The sequence below is a fragment of the Parasteatoda tepidariorum genome, chromosome 1 (assembly GCF_043381705.1).
Source record: "Parasteatoda tepidariorum isolate YZ-2023 chromosome 1, CAS_Ptep_4.0, whole genome shotgun sequence".
Taxonomy (NCBI): Eukaryota; Metazoa; Arthropoda; class Arachnida; order Araneae; family Theridiidae; genus Parasteatoda; species Parasteatoda tepidariorum.
The window spans coordinates 65,871,926-65,889,277 of record NC_092204.1 but is presented as its reverse complement, the minus strand read 5'-3'; the positions used below and the strand labels follow the sequence as shown (position 1 = coordinate 65,889,277).

General features: G+C 27.5%; 1 protein-coding gene across 8 annotated transcripts in view; it reads right to left on the bottom strand.

Annotated features, from left to right (window-relative positions):
- LOC107452018 (carbonic anhydrase-related protein 10-like) overlaps window positions 1–17,352 on the bottom strand; it is a 482,641-nt gene that overhangs the window by 77,943 nt on the left and 387,346 nt on the right. For all 8 annotated transcript variants that reach the window (XR_011636879.1, XR_001585143.4, XR_011636876.1 and 5 more), the window contains exons 5-6: window positions 5,723–5,818; window positions 4,358–4,424 (exon numbers count right to left, since the gene is read on the bottom strand). Coding sequence is in view for 5 of the 8 variants with exons in the window: in XM_016068291.4 (XP_015923777.2) it covers window positions 4,358–4,424; window positions 5,723–5,818 (163 nt within the window). In the remaining 3 variants the exon portion in view is untranslated. The remainder of the gene's footprint in view (window positions 1–4,357; window positions 4,425–5,722; window positions 5,819–17,352) is intronic.

Below are 17,352 nucleotides of genomic sequence, written 5' to 3'. Positions count from 1 at the left end.
TGCCCAAGAGAACATACCAATTGGATGCCTGCAAGTGAAGTCAACGTAGGTAAATCGTAGCATTAGTGGATTCAGAAGCCAATCAGGTTCGACACACACGTGATGTCGCTTACGGGAATACAATTAGATCTAATTTAAATCATATGGTTAGGCATAATCACTTCTTTTCTTCTTGAGTTGCAGGTACCCAATTATGTTTGTTATTAATCTATTTTTTTACTCCCTCATGATGTTCAATTTAATTTGCCAATAGAACTATTGCCGTCTATGACTAATAGGATGTAGACTAATAAAATTAGTTCATTTATTTTTAATCATATCTAAAATAAAACTAATAAGAAAGCGAACTGTTCATATTAACAAAATGCGCTATATTTTATTTGATCATTCCTATTAATTTACGCAGGTTACATATATGTAATGCATGTTACATATATGTAATGCATGTTACATATATGTAATGCATGTTACATATATGAGAGTGTACATTTAGATTATTTTATATAAAAGTAATTTGAAATAACGCTTCGTAACTGTTTAAATGTTATATCCATTATTAGCTATACTGTTAAATAATAAAGTTTAAAATTAAATTCTTTGATTAACAATGGTCATAAGAAATCAACGTATTATTCAAATAGTTTGTTTTAGAGTTAAATTTAATTAATCTGATCTGCCAAAAATTATACTGTATTATGACATAAGTCATAGAGACCATAATTTTCTGTAATTAAATTATATTTTAATAAACGACTTACTTACAATGTCAAATTTTTTTATTGATTTTTTTTATTAATTTATTTTTGTAAAATTGATGAAAATGGAACTAAAATTATTCATTTGTTTTTGCTTTTTAAGCTAAACTATACTATTTTATATTCATAATTTATAAATAACTTTTATTTTTTATATAAGGTAAGGTGAAGATTTGCCTCGACCCGCCCTATTAAAGGGCACGCGAGGAGAAATATCAACCTGCAAAAGGTTATACAAAAAAAGAACATCGAAAATTAGTTATGTTTAACGTCTATACAGTTGTGCACCATGACAATTCTCAGAGTATATAAACATTTAAAAATGAAAAATATTATAAATACAATAATAATGGTAATAAGATCACAGTGCAACTGAAGTCGATGTCACTGCATAAATCATAAGGTCAAAGAACCCTCATAAATTTAAAATGAATAAAACCACTCAAGATATAAAACTCCAAGACCAAATTATACAATTTAAAACCAGTTAATAAAAAAACTGTGTCAAAAGGGATCGCTGAGGCCAACTGTTTCTCATAAAATTATTAAAACTACTCAAAAGTCAGAAGACCCATATAAATTTAAAACCCAAAAATTAATAAATAGTACACATTAAAAACCATTAGTAAAAAAATGCAAGGATGTAAACTTGCTAAGATAATTAAGATAAGAACACAAAATATCTCAGATAAGAAGTACAAAAAAGAATAAGTTAAAAGTAAAAACACAAAGGGGAAGCTAAAAGTATGGTATTGTAAAAGCAGTAGCTAAAACAACATATTGTAAAAACAATATAGGTTAAAAATGTACAAAGTAAAAAGGTTGAAGGCAAAAACCAAGGAAGGTCATTAAGAGAGACACCTAAGATGGAAATCGCAGGTTGCGAGATTATGATATGGTGTCTGCCAGAACATCCTCTAATGTTTTTTATGATGTTTTTTTTTATATAACTTCTTTTAAATTTTGTTTTAATGTAATGTTTTTTTATATAAATTCAGAATAAAAGTTTTTGTTTTAATAAATGATACAAATTGATATAAGAAAATATTATTTTATAAATAATACTTATAGTACTGAATGGTATTATAATATATGGATGAAACAGTTTCTTGACCTTTTTTTAAATAAATCACGATAACTATCAGTAATATTTTTTTTCATGCGTGTAACAGCAATTAACTTAAATTAGCTATGAAAACATTTCCAGTAGCAATATTTTCTTTTATTTCAATTAGTCTAATTGTACATTTGCGTGCATAATGAATATTTAATATTAATAACTTAAAACTGAAAACAATTTAATAAATAATTTAAAAAAATATTTTCCTTAGTTTAAAGGAAGTCTATATATTTACCATCAGCACTTTATATTTGTGAAATAAGTTTAGAATAAAATATTAATAAAATAATGAAAAGAAAACATTAATTATTTAACTGATTAACTAATTTTTTATTTTTACTTTTATGGATATAAGTACATTTCTTAATATAATGCATATAAAAAGTAATTTTAATAATAGTGAATAAAAACTAACGTTTATAAACTACACATATATAATAGATTTTAACATAATTTCATAAATAATTTTTTAGGAATGAAATTTGAAATTTGCAGAAAAATGTAAGCACAATTTTTGAAATTTTTTTTGTAGCATATATGTTACGATTAACGTAATAAATCTGGTTATTATTAATAATAATCATGATTTTTGGTAAATGTGATAAATTATGCAAATTAATCACATTAACCGATTATTATTAATAATTCTTAATGAAGTTTGATCAGTGTGATTAATACGGCATAGTTTATTAAAACTTCAACTCTTACGTAATTTTAGGTATCTATGCGCTTTGATATAAATGTTTTAAGTATCTGTGTACTTTGATCTATGTGCTTTATGTGTCTATGTGGTTTTTGTGTCTATGTGCTTTATTGGTTACGTGCTCTGATTCAGAAGTCTGTCGCTGCAGAGATTAGTAGAGCTTAAAAATAAACTACAACAAAATATTTTTATTTACTTATAGTTTAATATTAAAAAATAGTTTCAATTCGTTTTTCTTTTTATAGATCATCTTATCTATTGATTAAGGATAATTTTTTAAAACCTGAGATCATGAATTTTATCATCATATTAAAAGAATAATGAAAATATTAGTTTATGGAATACTGATATTAGTAAAAAATCCCTGTTTATTATTTTTTAATAATTAAGGGAAGTGAGCGTCATTGCCCGGTTTATTCTATATGGATATTTTTTTTAAATGTCAAGTGCCACTACTCGGTATACATTTGTTCGGTATACTCTCTTCACTTATAGGGCAAAATTGAGAAATGTTGCTACTGGCCAGTGGCTAGTTGTATCATTTTTAACTGTGGTCAGTTTTTCAAACATTTAAAGATTTAAATAATTAAATAAACTTAATATTAATGTAAGGCATTTTTTACGCTTGTATGAAAATATGGTAAATATTACAAGATTAATTTCTGAAATGAAGAAAACATTTTAAGAAACAAAGCGTAAAACAAAGTATTTTTCAAAATATTATAAAATTTTCATAATATAATTCCATGTTTATTAAAATAATAGGGTGCATTTTGAACGGAAAAAAGTCCTGGTGACGATCGTTAATTTTGCCTTATACTTGCAATGATAATTTTTAAGGTTAAGTGCCACTTCCTGTTGTACATTTTCTCGGTGTACCCTTCCCTAATTTTTTTTAAATAAAAAATATGTCACCCTATCTGCCCTATTTGTCTGTTGATCTGCCCTATACCTGTATTGATGTTTTTTAAGGTAATGTGCCACTAGAATATAATACCACATGTGCAACTAGCACTACCACAGCTTTCAGGATTCCTAAGGTAACGATTCACTGAAGCCTTAGACCTTATTATTTTTCTTGCAGTTTGAGAACCACTCTGGCCAATTTCTTTAAAAGCTAAAATTCCACCTCGTTCATGAAATGAGTTCCCCTTGGCATGGTACTGTGCGTGAAAACAACCAAACTCTGTTTTTATACAACTTGGATTTGCTTCTTGTTCTGGAGGAAACCACTTTCTTGCCTGTTTTATGCCTGACAATAACGTAATTAGTAGCGATTTTATACTTTTTTTCCAGTTGCTTCTATATTGATTATATCAGTTTTGCCAAGATTTAAATGTACAGAATAAAAATAAAATTGTCACGCAAAGCAATTAGGCTCGACATTTGTAAGTAGAAAATAAATGTGCATAGTTAGATATACCAGTAGCGTTTCATATTAGGAGAATTTTTGCTCGGATTTGTAATTTCTTACAGTATTGTATATATACTGTATATATAGTTTAGTACTGTATTTTTTCAGTTCTGCATATGTTTTCAAACGCTTTCTATATTCAATTTTATTAATATAATATTTTTATAACTTTTTATTTTAAAATTCTAGGTATTTTTCTTTTTCTTTTAAGTTAGCTTTGTGACACTAATTGAGGAATTTTATTTTATTGATCTGTTGTGTTACTGATTGGGTTAATTTTAATTGTTCCTCTGTTTATTGCAGAAATAAGCACATCATTTATTGACCATACTTAAGAAAATATATGATAAGCTATAAGAACTTACCTTTATATATTATGTGTTGAAGTTGACTTGTTAGTAGTCGTAGTTCCATATTTGATGGCTCTCCTATCTAAAGTACAATTTTAAATTAGTCACGTAATTTGCTGCACAATCTTATTATATGCTTTTGTATTTGTATATTTCTTTTTAAATTTTCTACTTAGCAACTTTTATTTTTGTTAGATTAACATAATTATGATTTCCCGCATAATGATTTTCTATTGGCCCACCAGTTTACAATTTTACATAAATTTTACAAATATTTTTACAATGTATTTAATAAGTATTAAAGGTTATTTTTGTTTATAATACACTCGATAACAAAAAAATAGACGTACCAAGAAGCAATCATCCGATTGCTTTGAAATTTCGCATGCATGAATGTTTTGAACATATATGGCTGGAATGACGCCGACTGGGGATGCATAGTCCTTGGCGACGAATCCCGCTTCCAACTGTGTCCTGACGATCTTCGAAGACGTGTTTGGAGACGCACAGGGCAGAGGGGGAGGGACCCTGCCTTCACTATTGCACACCGGCCCGCAACAAGGCATTATGGTCTGGGGTGCCAATTCCTTTGACAGCCGGACCCCATTGGTCGTCATTAGAGGTACACTTACTGCACAGCGGTTCGTCGACGACATCCTAAAACCTGTTTTGCCACCGTTCCTTTTGCAGCAGCCTGGGCTGGTTTTTGAGAAGGACAATGCCAGACCACATACGGCACATGTTGCTATGAACTGTCTGCAAGCTTGTCAAACTCTTCCTTGGCCTGCCAGATCACCAGATCTCTCTCCCACCGAGCATGTCTGGGATATGATGGGAAGGCGATTGCAAATGGCGCGGAATGTTGATGACCTCGTTCGACAATTGGATCGAATTTGGCAGGAAATACCGCAAGAGACCATCCGGGAGCTTTATCGGTCTATGCCACGCCGTGTGGCAGCTTGTATCCAGGCTAGAGGCGGGTCAACACCTTATTGAGCTTGTTACTCTAACTCTGCAATAAATTATTCAATTGTTCTGAAATTTTAATCAAATACTATTCAGTACATTGTCTTCGTATCCACCAATTTTCGTTTTAATCGGACAACTCCTTCTTGGTGCGTCGATTTTTTTTGTTATAGAGTGTATAAAGAGGAAAGCATTTGTTAATTATGCAGGGATGATGCAATTAAATTTATTTTTAAATGGCTCGATTAAAGAAAATTTTTGACTTACTTTATTTGGAGGGAATTTCTTAATAAGGCTTGATAATTTGACTTACATTAGGTAATTTACGAAAATAATAATTAGCTTTAATTTATTTTAAATAATTATGCTAGTGAAATTAATTTTATGAATAATTCAGAAAGGATAAACATTTACCTGAATCATAAGAGCAATTCCTACAAGACCTTGAGACATTTGAGAAGCTTCACTCATGTTTCCATATAAATCGGAATTATAACCATAAATTTGCACCTGGAAAAAAGAAAAGAAAATTCTTTTAATTAAATATTTATTCTTAATTTAAAATTCATCTAAATAAAAAAGGTTGCCTTTATGTTTGCGAAATATTTATATTATGTATTCATTAAGTAATGAAGCCTTACTTAATGAAAGTTTACTAAATGAATGTAATTTTATTTTTAACTTAAGTAATGACCTTTACACAGTTTGAAATTTCTAGAAAATGGTGTCAACGGACTCCCTTTCTGTTGGTCATGGGAATGACAGATTAGCCCTCTCAGTTTTAATATATACCCAGTTTTAAGAAACTAAATGGCTTTATTAGGTGGGTCGAGTTGATGCAATAAATTTCCGGTTGTTTAACATTATTAAGTTAAAGCAGTTAAATTATGGTTTTTCATGCAGATAATATCTGGAATACCAACTTATTTATGGTTATTTAACAGTTTGTTTGAATATGATAAAATAACAATTAATTAAATTGTTACTGTATATAACCATTTTTCCATGAAATTTTCAACAGTGCATCTATATCACGTTTTAATTCATACGTAGTATGCGTATATACATGTGTGGACATTCAATAATGTTGTTTCTATTATACTTTGCTTTTCTTCGTGATAGTGTTAAAAATAGTTTAAAGTATCCTTGTCAAAAGTAAAGTTGAAAAAAAGCATACACAAAGTATGGCCAAAACAACAAAAATTTAATAAAATTTGTTTTGTTTCAGGCTTTATGTGAACACCAAAGAGGAAACCAAAGAACACCAAAGAACCAAACTGGGTAATTTTCATCTAAGATTTTTGATAGTAATTTAGGTAAAATTAAAGAAAAAACATGGTTATAAACACGTGACACTTGCTAACTTAGAACATAGCATAAAAATAATTTATGCGGTTAAATTTACTTTTAAGTTTTGTATTTTACACTAAATGTGTAACAATAAGACTTTCCAATAAACAGCTACCATATGAACGGGAAAAATACCAAATAAATGATTTAAATAATGGTTTTATCACCTGAATGTTTTTTTGTAGCACAATGTTTTCTTTTTGTATAATTTTGTTTGTTGGTATTTTAACCAAAAATGTCATTACAGTGCGGTAATTTCACATGTTTTTTTCCGTACACTTTAGCAAAACTAGATGGCTAAATTCTGGGGTATCAGATTTTAAATTGATTTAAATGAAAGATTGGCAGCTCAGATTAAAAAATAGATTATTCTGAAGGATTCTTCACTCGTAGGCCTTGACCCACCACAGGCTGTCATGCCAAATATGATTATTAAACATTAATTTACAATCCATAATGTATAATGTTTTTCTCGATTTTAAGAGTCTTATTTTTTACTATAAAAATTTTTATCAAGGTTGGTTCCACATATAGACAAGCATCTTGTTTAGATACTAAGTACCCTGTCTATACACGAATAGTCTTTAAAAATTGATTCATCTGGAACTATCTAGATTTATATATTCAGAGCAGGAAAAATAGAAGCGAAATTTATTCAGTTCTATTTTGATTTACCTTCCTTTTATTGAGGTATTTTACAACTTTCTCTTATTCTATAGCGACGTGGGAGGAATAGCAAATGTAAAATAGAACATCTTGAAAATCCCTTTTTAGGGCTGCATCCAATAAGTTCGGACATAGTGGGAATGATTTGTACATCCATGTCCTTTCCAAAAGAGATGTCAAGAAATTTCGATAAATGGACAATGGTCAATTCTGGGAAACTTCTCGAGTTTTAAATCTTGTATCGGAAATCATTTCTTTCTCTGACAATTTCTTTCGTCAGTGACAATAATGTATGAAAGATTTACAGCAGTTGCTGTTTAATACATATATATATATATACGGTTGATGTTGGGGCAAACTATATGCATTTCTAAGTTCTGAACTGTAGTTATGATGACATTAGTTAGATATAAAATGGGGAAAAACAATTATTTAAAAGGATTAGTGCGAATATATTACTAGAAATGTGCTAGTTTTTGAAACTATAACGATTTTGATGTTTTGCAATGAAGAGTTCACTGCAAAACATTAAAACCATGGAATTATTTAGTTGCACTGTAAAAAAATTTGAATTACCTTCAATATCGAAAATGGTTGCTCAAACAACACCGAAATGTTTTACTGTATTTATGTGAAATACCCCCTTGTGGTAAGTACTTTTATTTTATTTTGTAATTTTACTGACAAAAGTAAAAAAAAAGTTTTTTATGTACAAATATAAATAAATGTCAAAGAGATTTATAAGTATTTTTCTCGGTTTGAATTATGTTGTTGAAAATAAGAGAAAAAAGGGACCCATAAAACATTCGATAATAAATTCAAAACGATAAATATTTTCGGAATTTTAATTATGTCTCGATGCTTTGTGGCTTTTTGAACTCATCTAAAATCTTATTATATATTCAATGTAAAAACAAGAAGAAAATCTAACTTTGTTTTTGTAATTGTTTGAAAAATAAATATTTGTAAGTGACATATTTAGAATGTTAGCTTATTTTAATAATATTTTGGTATAACTTGATTTGCATTGTACGGTTTCCGTAGTTGAAAATTATGAAGTTGTCATAAATTAGCACAGGTAATATTCGATAAATATGTTCTAAAAATATCACCAAATTGAAAATAAAGATGTTTGATTAGTTTAAACTTTTATAATAGTAGAAGAAATAAATGTTAATAATGTTTGAAAAAAATTAATTTTATATTTTTTTAGACTGAACTTGAAAAATTTAAAAATGTTTTGCTAATTATTTATAGAAACTGATGATAAAAACTATTAAGATTACAAATTATAAAATTAAGTGATAATTTGAAGAAACTACATTTCTAATTATGTATAAGAATCTGTTGGTGGCTTCACAGTTTTTCTATAGCTGTTGGTAAATTTTTACAGCCTGGAAAACCACTTGGTCTGAACCAGTTTTTCCATATTAATTACCATACGTTTTGGTTGCTATCAGCATAAAACTGATAACAATCCCAATAACAAAACTAATAGCAAGGTGTTTTTCAGTAAAAAAAAATTTGCGTCCCAAATTTAAAAGCATTTATCCGTGATATTTATTTTTCTTATTTTACACTGTCAGAAATAGAATCTTGATTTTTATTCTTTTCCAAACAGAGAGTTCAAAGCCAAATGAGCAATTTCTTTATTTCTATGATATTACCTTATTACGCTGAATTTTAGCTTAAACTAATTTAAATAGAGTCCAAATTAATTAACCATTCTGAAAGTATTTTCTTTTGATGCGAACTACATTAATATGCTTACTGTTAAAGAAGTTAGTTAAATTATTTAAAACCTAACGTTCAGCCTTATGCAAAATATGATGCATGCACAAATTGTAATTACGCTATCATTCTGTGTGGTTAGTAAAAAAATGTAAACTACGGCTTCGGACTCACAAAATTTGTTCTAGAAATATGTCTTTAATTTTAAATGATACATAAAAAACGATTCCGAAACGAAATTATTAAGTTCACCAATAGATATTAATAGTATCTATTATAAGAAAAATAGAATCATAAGATATATTTTATGCCATTTTCCAAATTTGACTCAAAAGAAACATTTTATTTGCGAAAATTCATGTTGGACTTGGGAAGTGGAAGCACAAGCACTAGCAAAAAAATTTTCAACAGTGTGTATATTAAGTAAATTACTTCAACTTTCGTAGAAAGAAAATATTTTAAGCCAAGGAACAATAATTATCGAAACAATAATCAGGGATGGTGAGCTTCTGCAAACAAGGGGCATAGTAACATAAGAAATCGTAACAGAAGAAATCGGCTAATATATATAATAAGAAAGCACAGATATACATTAGAATTAACAAAGATTGTGAATCAATAAGCAATTTGTCTTTCTTGTATAAAATTCAAGTAATCGAAATAATAATAAGCTCTCACTACCTCTAATGAGCAAAATTTAGTAACCATACAATGAAATTATTTGAAGCTCAACAAATATCAACGAATGACTTTTCTTTTATATATATGACTTTAATAATTCAAAATAAACAATTAGCAATACAGGTTATCAAAAGTTGTGTATCAATAAACAGCTTACTTCATCTATGTGTCTCTAATAATCTAAGATAATTACTTAGAGATACAAATTATCAAAAGTCTTAAATCAATGAACATTATTCTTCCACACATCGAAAATTATGTCCGAAATCAAAATTGTTTGAATAGAATTTTTTTTTAAATTGCTAGTAGTACTAGATAATATTGATGCCCGAAAATTACAACACAATCAAAGGTAAACTGAGCCGTTTTGGAAATTTATTAGAATGTTTATAATATATGTACATTTTAACTAGTGAGATCAACTAACTAATTACGGCTTGATACTTAGCTGACGTCATATTCTCGAATATTAGAGAGCTAACAATTTCGGCAGCCGTCGTATTTGTTACTCAAACCTCCGACATCAAATTAAACTCTCAGTTGAAGAGATCTTATAATGTAATAAAATGAGCAGGGAGTTTATGAAAAAGTTCAAACTCAGTTTAATTGAAATCAACTTCACCATAGAAATATTAGTTTACATGCATATATTACAAGAAATATTTATTCGCATATTCTTTTTTTTTCTCTTCCTTCTGAAACTTTCATTAAGAATAAAGTAATAATTTCTTTGAACAGAATTTATGAACAAATTAAAAAAGTTAAAATATTGAGAAAATATGAAAATAATGAAAAACAATGACAAGAGAAGAAAAATTATCAAAATTATTTTTTGAAAGCATTTTTTTTTTACTCATCTAAGAAAAATGATTATTAAAAGAATCCGGAAAACGAAATAAAGAAAAGATATAATCTCTTCATCAGCTCACATGATTATATCTGCAAAAAAGAGTGCTTTCTAATATTTTATGAATAAAATTTGCACTGATTTTTAACAGGCGCCAAATATTATCTTTACTGGTGAAATACAAAAAATAGTGCTATATATATATATATATATATATATAGCANGCAAACTAAATACATTTTTAAGTTCCGAACTGTAGTTATGATGGTTATGATGACATTAGTTAGATATAAAATGGGCAAAACATCAATTATTTATAAGGATTAGTGCGAATATATTACTAGAAATGTGCTTGTTTTTGAAACCATAACGATTTTGATGTTTTGCAATGAAAACTCCACTGCAAAACATTAAAACCATGGAATTATTTAGTTGCACTGTAAAAAAATTTGAATTACCTTCAGTACCAAAAATGGTGAAAAATGGTTGCTCAAACAACACCGAAATGTTTTACTGTATTTATGTGAAATACCCCCTTGTGGTAAATACTTGTGGTAAGTACTTTTATTTTATTTTGTAATTTTACTGACAAAAGTAAAAAAAAAGTTGTTTATGTATAAATTTAAATAAATGCCAAAGAGATTTATAAATATTTATCTCGGTTTGAATTATGTTGTTGAAAATAAGAGAAAAAAGGGACTCATAAAACATTTGATAATAAATTCAAAAAGATAAATATTTTCAGAATTTTAATTATGTCACGGTGCTTTGTGGCTTTTTGAACTCATCTAAAATCATATTATATATTTAATGTAAAAACAAGAAAAAGAAATCTAACTTTGTTTTTGCAATTGTTTGAAAAATAAATATTTGTAAGTGACCCATTTATAATGTTAGCAGGTTATTTTAATAATATTTTGGTATAACTTGATCTGCATCTTACTGTTTCCATATTGAAAATTATGAAGTTGTCATAAATTTGCACACGTCGATAAATATGTTCTGAAAATACCAACACATTAACAATTTATCTAAAAATAAAAATGTTTGATTAGTAAGAATTAAATTCTAGTAATTTTTTTTAAAAAGTTGATTTTATATTTTTTTAGTCTGAACTTGAAAAATTTAAAAATCTTTTGCTAAATATTTCTAGAAATTGATCATAAAAACCATTAAGATTATAAACTATAAAATTAAATGATAATTTGAAGAAACTACATTTATAATTAAGTATAAAAATCTATAGGTGGTTTCACAGTTTTTCCATAGTTGTTGGTATATTTTCACTGCCCGGAAAATAATATGGTCTGAACCAGTTTTTCCACATTAATTGCCATATGTTTTGGTTCGATCAACATAAAACTAATAACAATCCCAAAGAAATTTTTCAGTAAAATATTTTTGTGCCCCAAATTTAAAAGCATTTACCCATGATATTTATTTTTCTTATTTCTCACTGCCAGAAATACAATTCTTATTTTTATTCTTTTCCAAATAGAGAGATTAATGCTAAATGAGCTATTTCTTTATTTCTATATTACCTTATTACGCTGTATTTCAGCATAAACTAATTAAAATGGTGTCTAAATTAATTAACCGTTTTGAAATTATTATTTATTATTTACGATTACGAAGCAAAATTATTCATGCTCACCAATAGATCTTAATAGTATCATAAGAAAAATGGAATCCTAAGATATTTTTCATGCTATTTTCCAAATTTGACTAACCAGAAACATTTTATTTGTGGAAATTCATGTTGGACTTAAGAAGTGGAAGCACGAACACTAGCAAAAAATTCCTCTACTGTGTGTATATTAAGTAAATTACTTCAAATTTCGTACAAAAAAACTTTTTTAATTTAAGGAACAATAATTATATCGAAACAATAATCGTGGTTGGTGTACTTCTGCAAACAAGGAGCTTAGTAACATAAGAAATCGGCTAATATATAATACTAAAACACAGATATACATTAGAATTACCAAAGATCGTAAATCAATAAGAAATTTGTCTTTCTTGTATAAAGCTGAAGTAATCGAAATAATAATAAGCTCTTACTATTTCTAATGAGCTAAATTCAGTATCTATACGATGAAATTATTTGAAGTTCAACAAATATCATCGAATGACTTTTCCTTCATGTATATGACTTTAATAATCCTGAATAAACATTTAGTGATACAGGTTATCAAAAGTTTTGTATCAATAACCAGTTTATTTAATGTACATGACTTAATTGTCCAAGATAATTACTTAGAGATACAAATTATCAAAAGTCTTAAATCAATGAACATTATTCTTCCACACATCGAAAATTATGTCCGAAATAAAAATTGTTTGAATATAAATTTTTTTTAACTGTTAGTATTGCTAGCTAATATTGATGTCCGAAAATTATGACACAATCAAGGTAAACTGAGCCGTTTTGGATATTTATTAGAATGTTAATAATATATGTACATTTTAACTAGTGAGATCAACTTACTAATTACGGCTTGATACTTAGCTGACGTCATATTCTCGAATATTAGAGAGCTAACAATTTCGGCAGCCGTAATATTTGTTACTCAAACCTCCGACATCAAATTAAACTTTCAGTTGAAGAGATCTTATAATATAATAAAATACGAAGGGTATCTATGAAAAAGCTCAAAGTCAGTTTAATTGAAATCAACTTCATCATAGAAATATTATTATTTGTATTTATTTATTTGTATATTCTTTTTTTTCCTCTTCCTTCTGAAACTTTTATTAAGAATAAAGTAATCATTGCATTGAACAGGATTTATGAACAAATTTTATTTATTAAAACTTATTTTAGTCGATGTGAGTTTCATAATTTATATTTCCGTCGAAAATATTTTTTAAAGATATGATGCCTGCAGAAATAAAAGAAATAATGAAAAATGAAAAAATGAATAAATATGACCAGCCGAAGATTCCGTCTTTCAATCTCTTTTTAAGAGTATTGATCGATTTTTAAAGAAAAACTAATGAATCCAAATAAATTCATAACGTCATATTGTCCATTTGCATATATTACTTAGTGCATTTCATTAAATGATTTTTTTAAGACTTTGAAAGTCCACAATTGTTTCTACGAGGTCGTCATGAGTGTTATAATAGTGACTGCAAATTTAGAGTTCACTCACTTCATGTTTTAGAGCGATAAAATTAAAATATCGCTTAAAAAATTACATCTGCATTATACCTAGCCATTCCGCTTAAGTCCAAGACTTTGTTGATAATGATTATGTTTAATGCTTTTATAAGTAAGGACTAGTAAGCATGTAATTCGTCGTTCAGTTGTTAAATTTAGGTTGAAAACAAAAAAGGCGCATTTTTTAATGTGTTCCATTTTTATAAATACACACGAACTTCGTCCACTTTCCAGAATTTAAATAAGAAAGTTTATTGTAAAGATACCGAAAAATATCCGCAGGAGACTTCATAATTGTACCTATATGAAATAAATAAACATGTATAGTTATTTCCAGCCCTTAGATCATACGCCATTTCCAGTTCTGAAACTGTCAAGGATTTCACATTAGAGTGGAATTTGAATAATTAACACATTATCGGAAAAACTGCAATTCGATCACAACCCGACTTTTATAGAATTGAACTCCGGTCAAAGGTTTGGAATGTGCAGACTCTAACCACCACTATTTGGTAATAAATGGTTACTTAACCGCCAAATACATAAGAATACATTGAAGGATGTAAGAGAAAGTTTCTTTTGAAAAATGCTTAAGGAAAAACTAGCCCTTCCCATTTGTTAATTTACAATCCAGTGACCTTTAACGATTTGCTATTTTGTTGGAGATTTCTCTAGGCTGTAATTGGTTTCAATTATAATGTAAGTTTTCATTTCTTCAAAAAATGTGTTACCTGAACTAAAAAAGTCAAGAAACATTTTCTTTATTTAAGAAAATCCTAACTGGGTTGTTAAAAATATGTTACGAGATTATATGTGTTTGTACAAGAGCTTACTTATTTAAAAGAGACTTTTTTTCTCTTTTTGGGTGTTTAAATAAGTGCTTAATAACAGCAAGGTCAAAATATATTTAACAAACTAAGATGTTTGGAAAGAAAAATAAAAAGAAGCTGGTTCGAGGTTAGTTTTTACAGTAAGTTTTATTAGTATGTTGAACCAAAGCACTGATTACAGAGTTTTGTTTCAAATAACATTATTAAGAACTGACTTTTATTAACAACTGAAGACATCAATATAAAGCGTATTATTCTGAATAAATCTCTAATATAATCTATGAGTATATACAATATATAAAATGGACAATTAATTCCGAAGATTTTACGATTGAAAACGCAAGTTGCAAACAAAGTAATACCTATTTTCAAATGACACGTGTGATTCGTTCTTTAGTGTATTACCAAAACCAAACAAAAGTACTTTATCTATGACTATCAACTTAAGTTGTAAAAATAAAACAGGGAAAAAAAGAAATTCCAGTAGAAGATTACATACTTTATTGCTTGCGGGCGGACAAGAAATAAGTCCAAATGTTTCCCTTCAAATTTGAAAGTCAGATTCGAGCCTAAAGCCACAAAACTGCACATTATGAAAAGAATATCAGAAAACTGTGTGTGTTTTTCCTTCTTCTGAGAAAAATTTTCATTTTCTTCTTTTCCTTCAAAGCTCGTGCTGAAAGTTCGTTTTCTTCCTTTTTGTGTTATTATTATTTGTTATTCAATGCACAAATGACTATTCCATGCTAAAACGTCCAACATCGGCATATGTTGAAATTCGGAAAACTTCTCTCTTTCTTTCGAAAGGAATACGGTTGCTTGGAACGAATAACTTTTGTAGAGATGGAAAAGGAATGGCGTTTTTTTTCATGATACTTTACTACTTTTAAATGCATGGTTAAAATTATAAATAATTTTTACACAGAAATATTGATCTTAAAATTCTTTTTAAGGGAATTGCTTTAGTTGCAATTTTTATTTTATTTCAACTGGGCTTAATGGATTGTAGTTAATAATATTTATTATTATATTATTATTTTGATATTTATTAATTATATTCAGTAATTCTATTTAATAGCAATATTTATGCTTTAATCCTGTTAATGTATGTATTTATAAAGATTGAACTGCATCTTAAGGAAAAAATGGGGTGACAGACATTATTGACTAAGATGTGAAGATTTTCTGCCATATTATGTTTATTTAGAAATCCATTATATTTGTATCGTGAATCATAGTAGGATGCAAATTTTCTGTAACCTTAATAAAGTAATTTAAATTGAATCAAATTTCCGTTCTTGTGGAATTATCGTATCGTGTTATCGAGTTTAAAAAGTACCATAGACCTTAATGATACATATTATTAAGGTCGCAGCAAATTTGAACTATATAATGGTTGAAAAGCGCTCTAAATAGGTTCTTGTAAAAAGACTGTAACAATGTGTTAAATCGATTGAAAATATTAATAGATTAAATTGATAAAATGTTTTGCCCTTGAAAAATAAATCTTCTTTGATCTCAAATAATCAAATAATAAATTATCAGAATTTAATTCTCGTCATTTGCGCATGTTGTGATGCACAGTTTAAAATTATTATAACAATTATAAAAATCACACATTTAAAATAAATTAAGGAATAGAAAATGAATTTGTCAATCAATTTATCACTGCGCTTAACTTGCTTTGATCACCGAATTGATATTAAATATTTGAATTTACATTAATCATGATTAATCCTGATTTATCCCTTAAATCTCCTGATTTAGCACCATGTTGAAGCTTGTCAAACTATATAAAACTCCTGTTTTTTCCCACTATATTTGGCAAGAAATTGGATTTGTTTAATATAAAAACATTCCACTCTTAAACCAGTTTTTTTAATATTTAATATAGAATCCCTTTTGTTGTTTGATCAGGATTTAAAATTAAAAAGTTTCTAGAAATACAGAGAAACTTTTATTTAATAATAGCCGTCTTCGGCGATTACAAATTTAAAAATACGTAGAACTCCAAGTATTTTAAGTTTTATGATCATACAGACAAAACTCAGACAATATGTGAATAAAAACTCATATTGCTTAATTGAGAGTGGATTTAATTTTCCCTCTTACTTCTTCACACTTTCAAATCTTTAGCGTTCCGACAATGATGAATTTGTTCTTAAAATGTTCAGTCCGCCAAAGCGAAACGGACATTAACTGACATAAGTAACTTATTTAACTGATATAAGTTACTTACTTAAGTTAAAAGAATACACAGATCTGGAGCACTTAATAATTCATTTTTAGTAAAAAATAAACTATAAAAAATAATTAAAAAAATAAAGTTCATTAGCAAAATTTCAAAAGTTTTGTGAATTAATATCAAATTATTATCAAACAAGACAATTTAAATGAGAAAATTAGTTAATTATTAGTTAGTATTGCTGATTTAATTATTTCTTCATCGTGAAATATATATTTAAACTAACTGCGTTGTTTAATACAATAACCGTTAGTTATTCTATTAAACAACTTCTTGAAACATAAAGTTTTTTTTTGCATAAAGATATAAAAAAAAAACTTTTTACATTGTCTTACAATATTATATTAATAAAGGAAATTGACAGGAAGAAGGTATTTATGATTTTCTGTCTCTTTAATTTTGACCCATTCTCTAATAATTGTTCTTATTCATTCAGCAAAACTTTCATACGTTGAAAAAATAAAAGAAAGAAAAAAAAAGAAAAAGAAAAATCTTCAATTTTTTCATGCATCAAATAAACAAACGCAAACG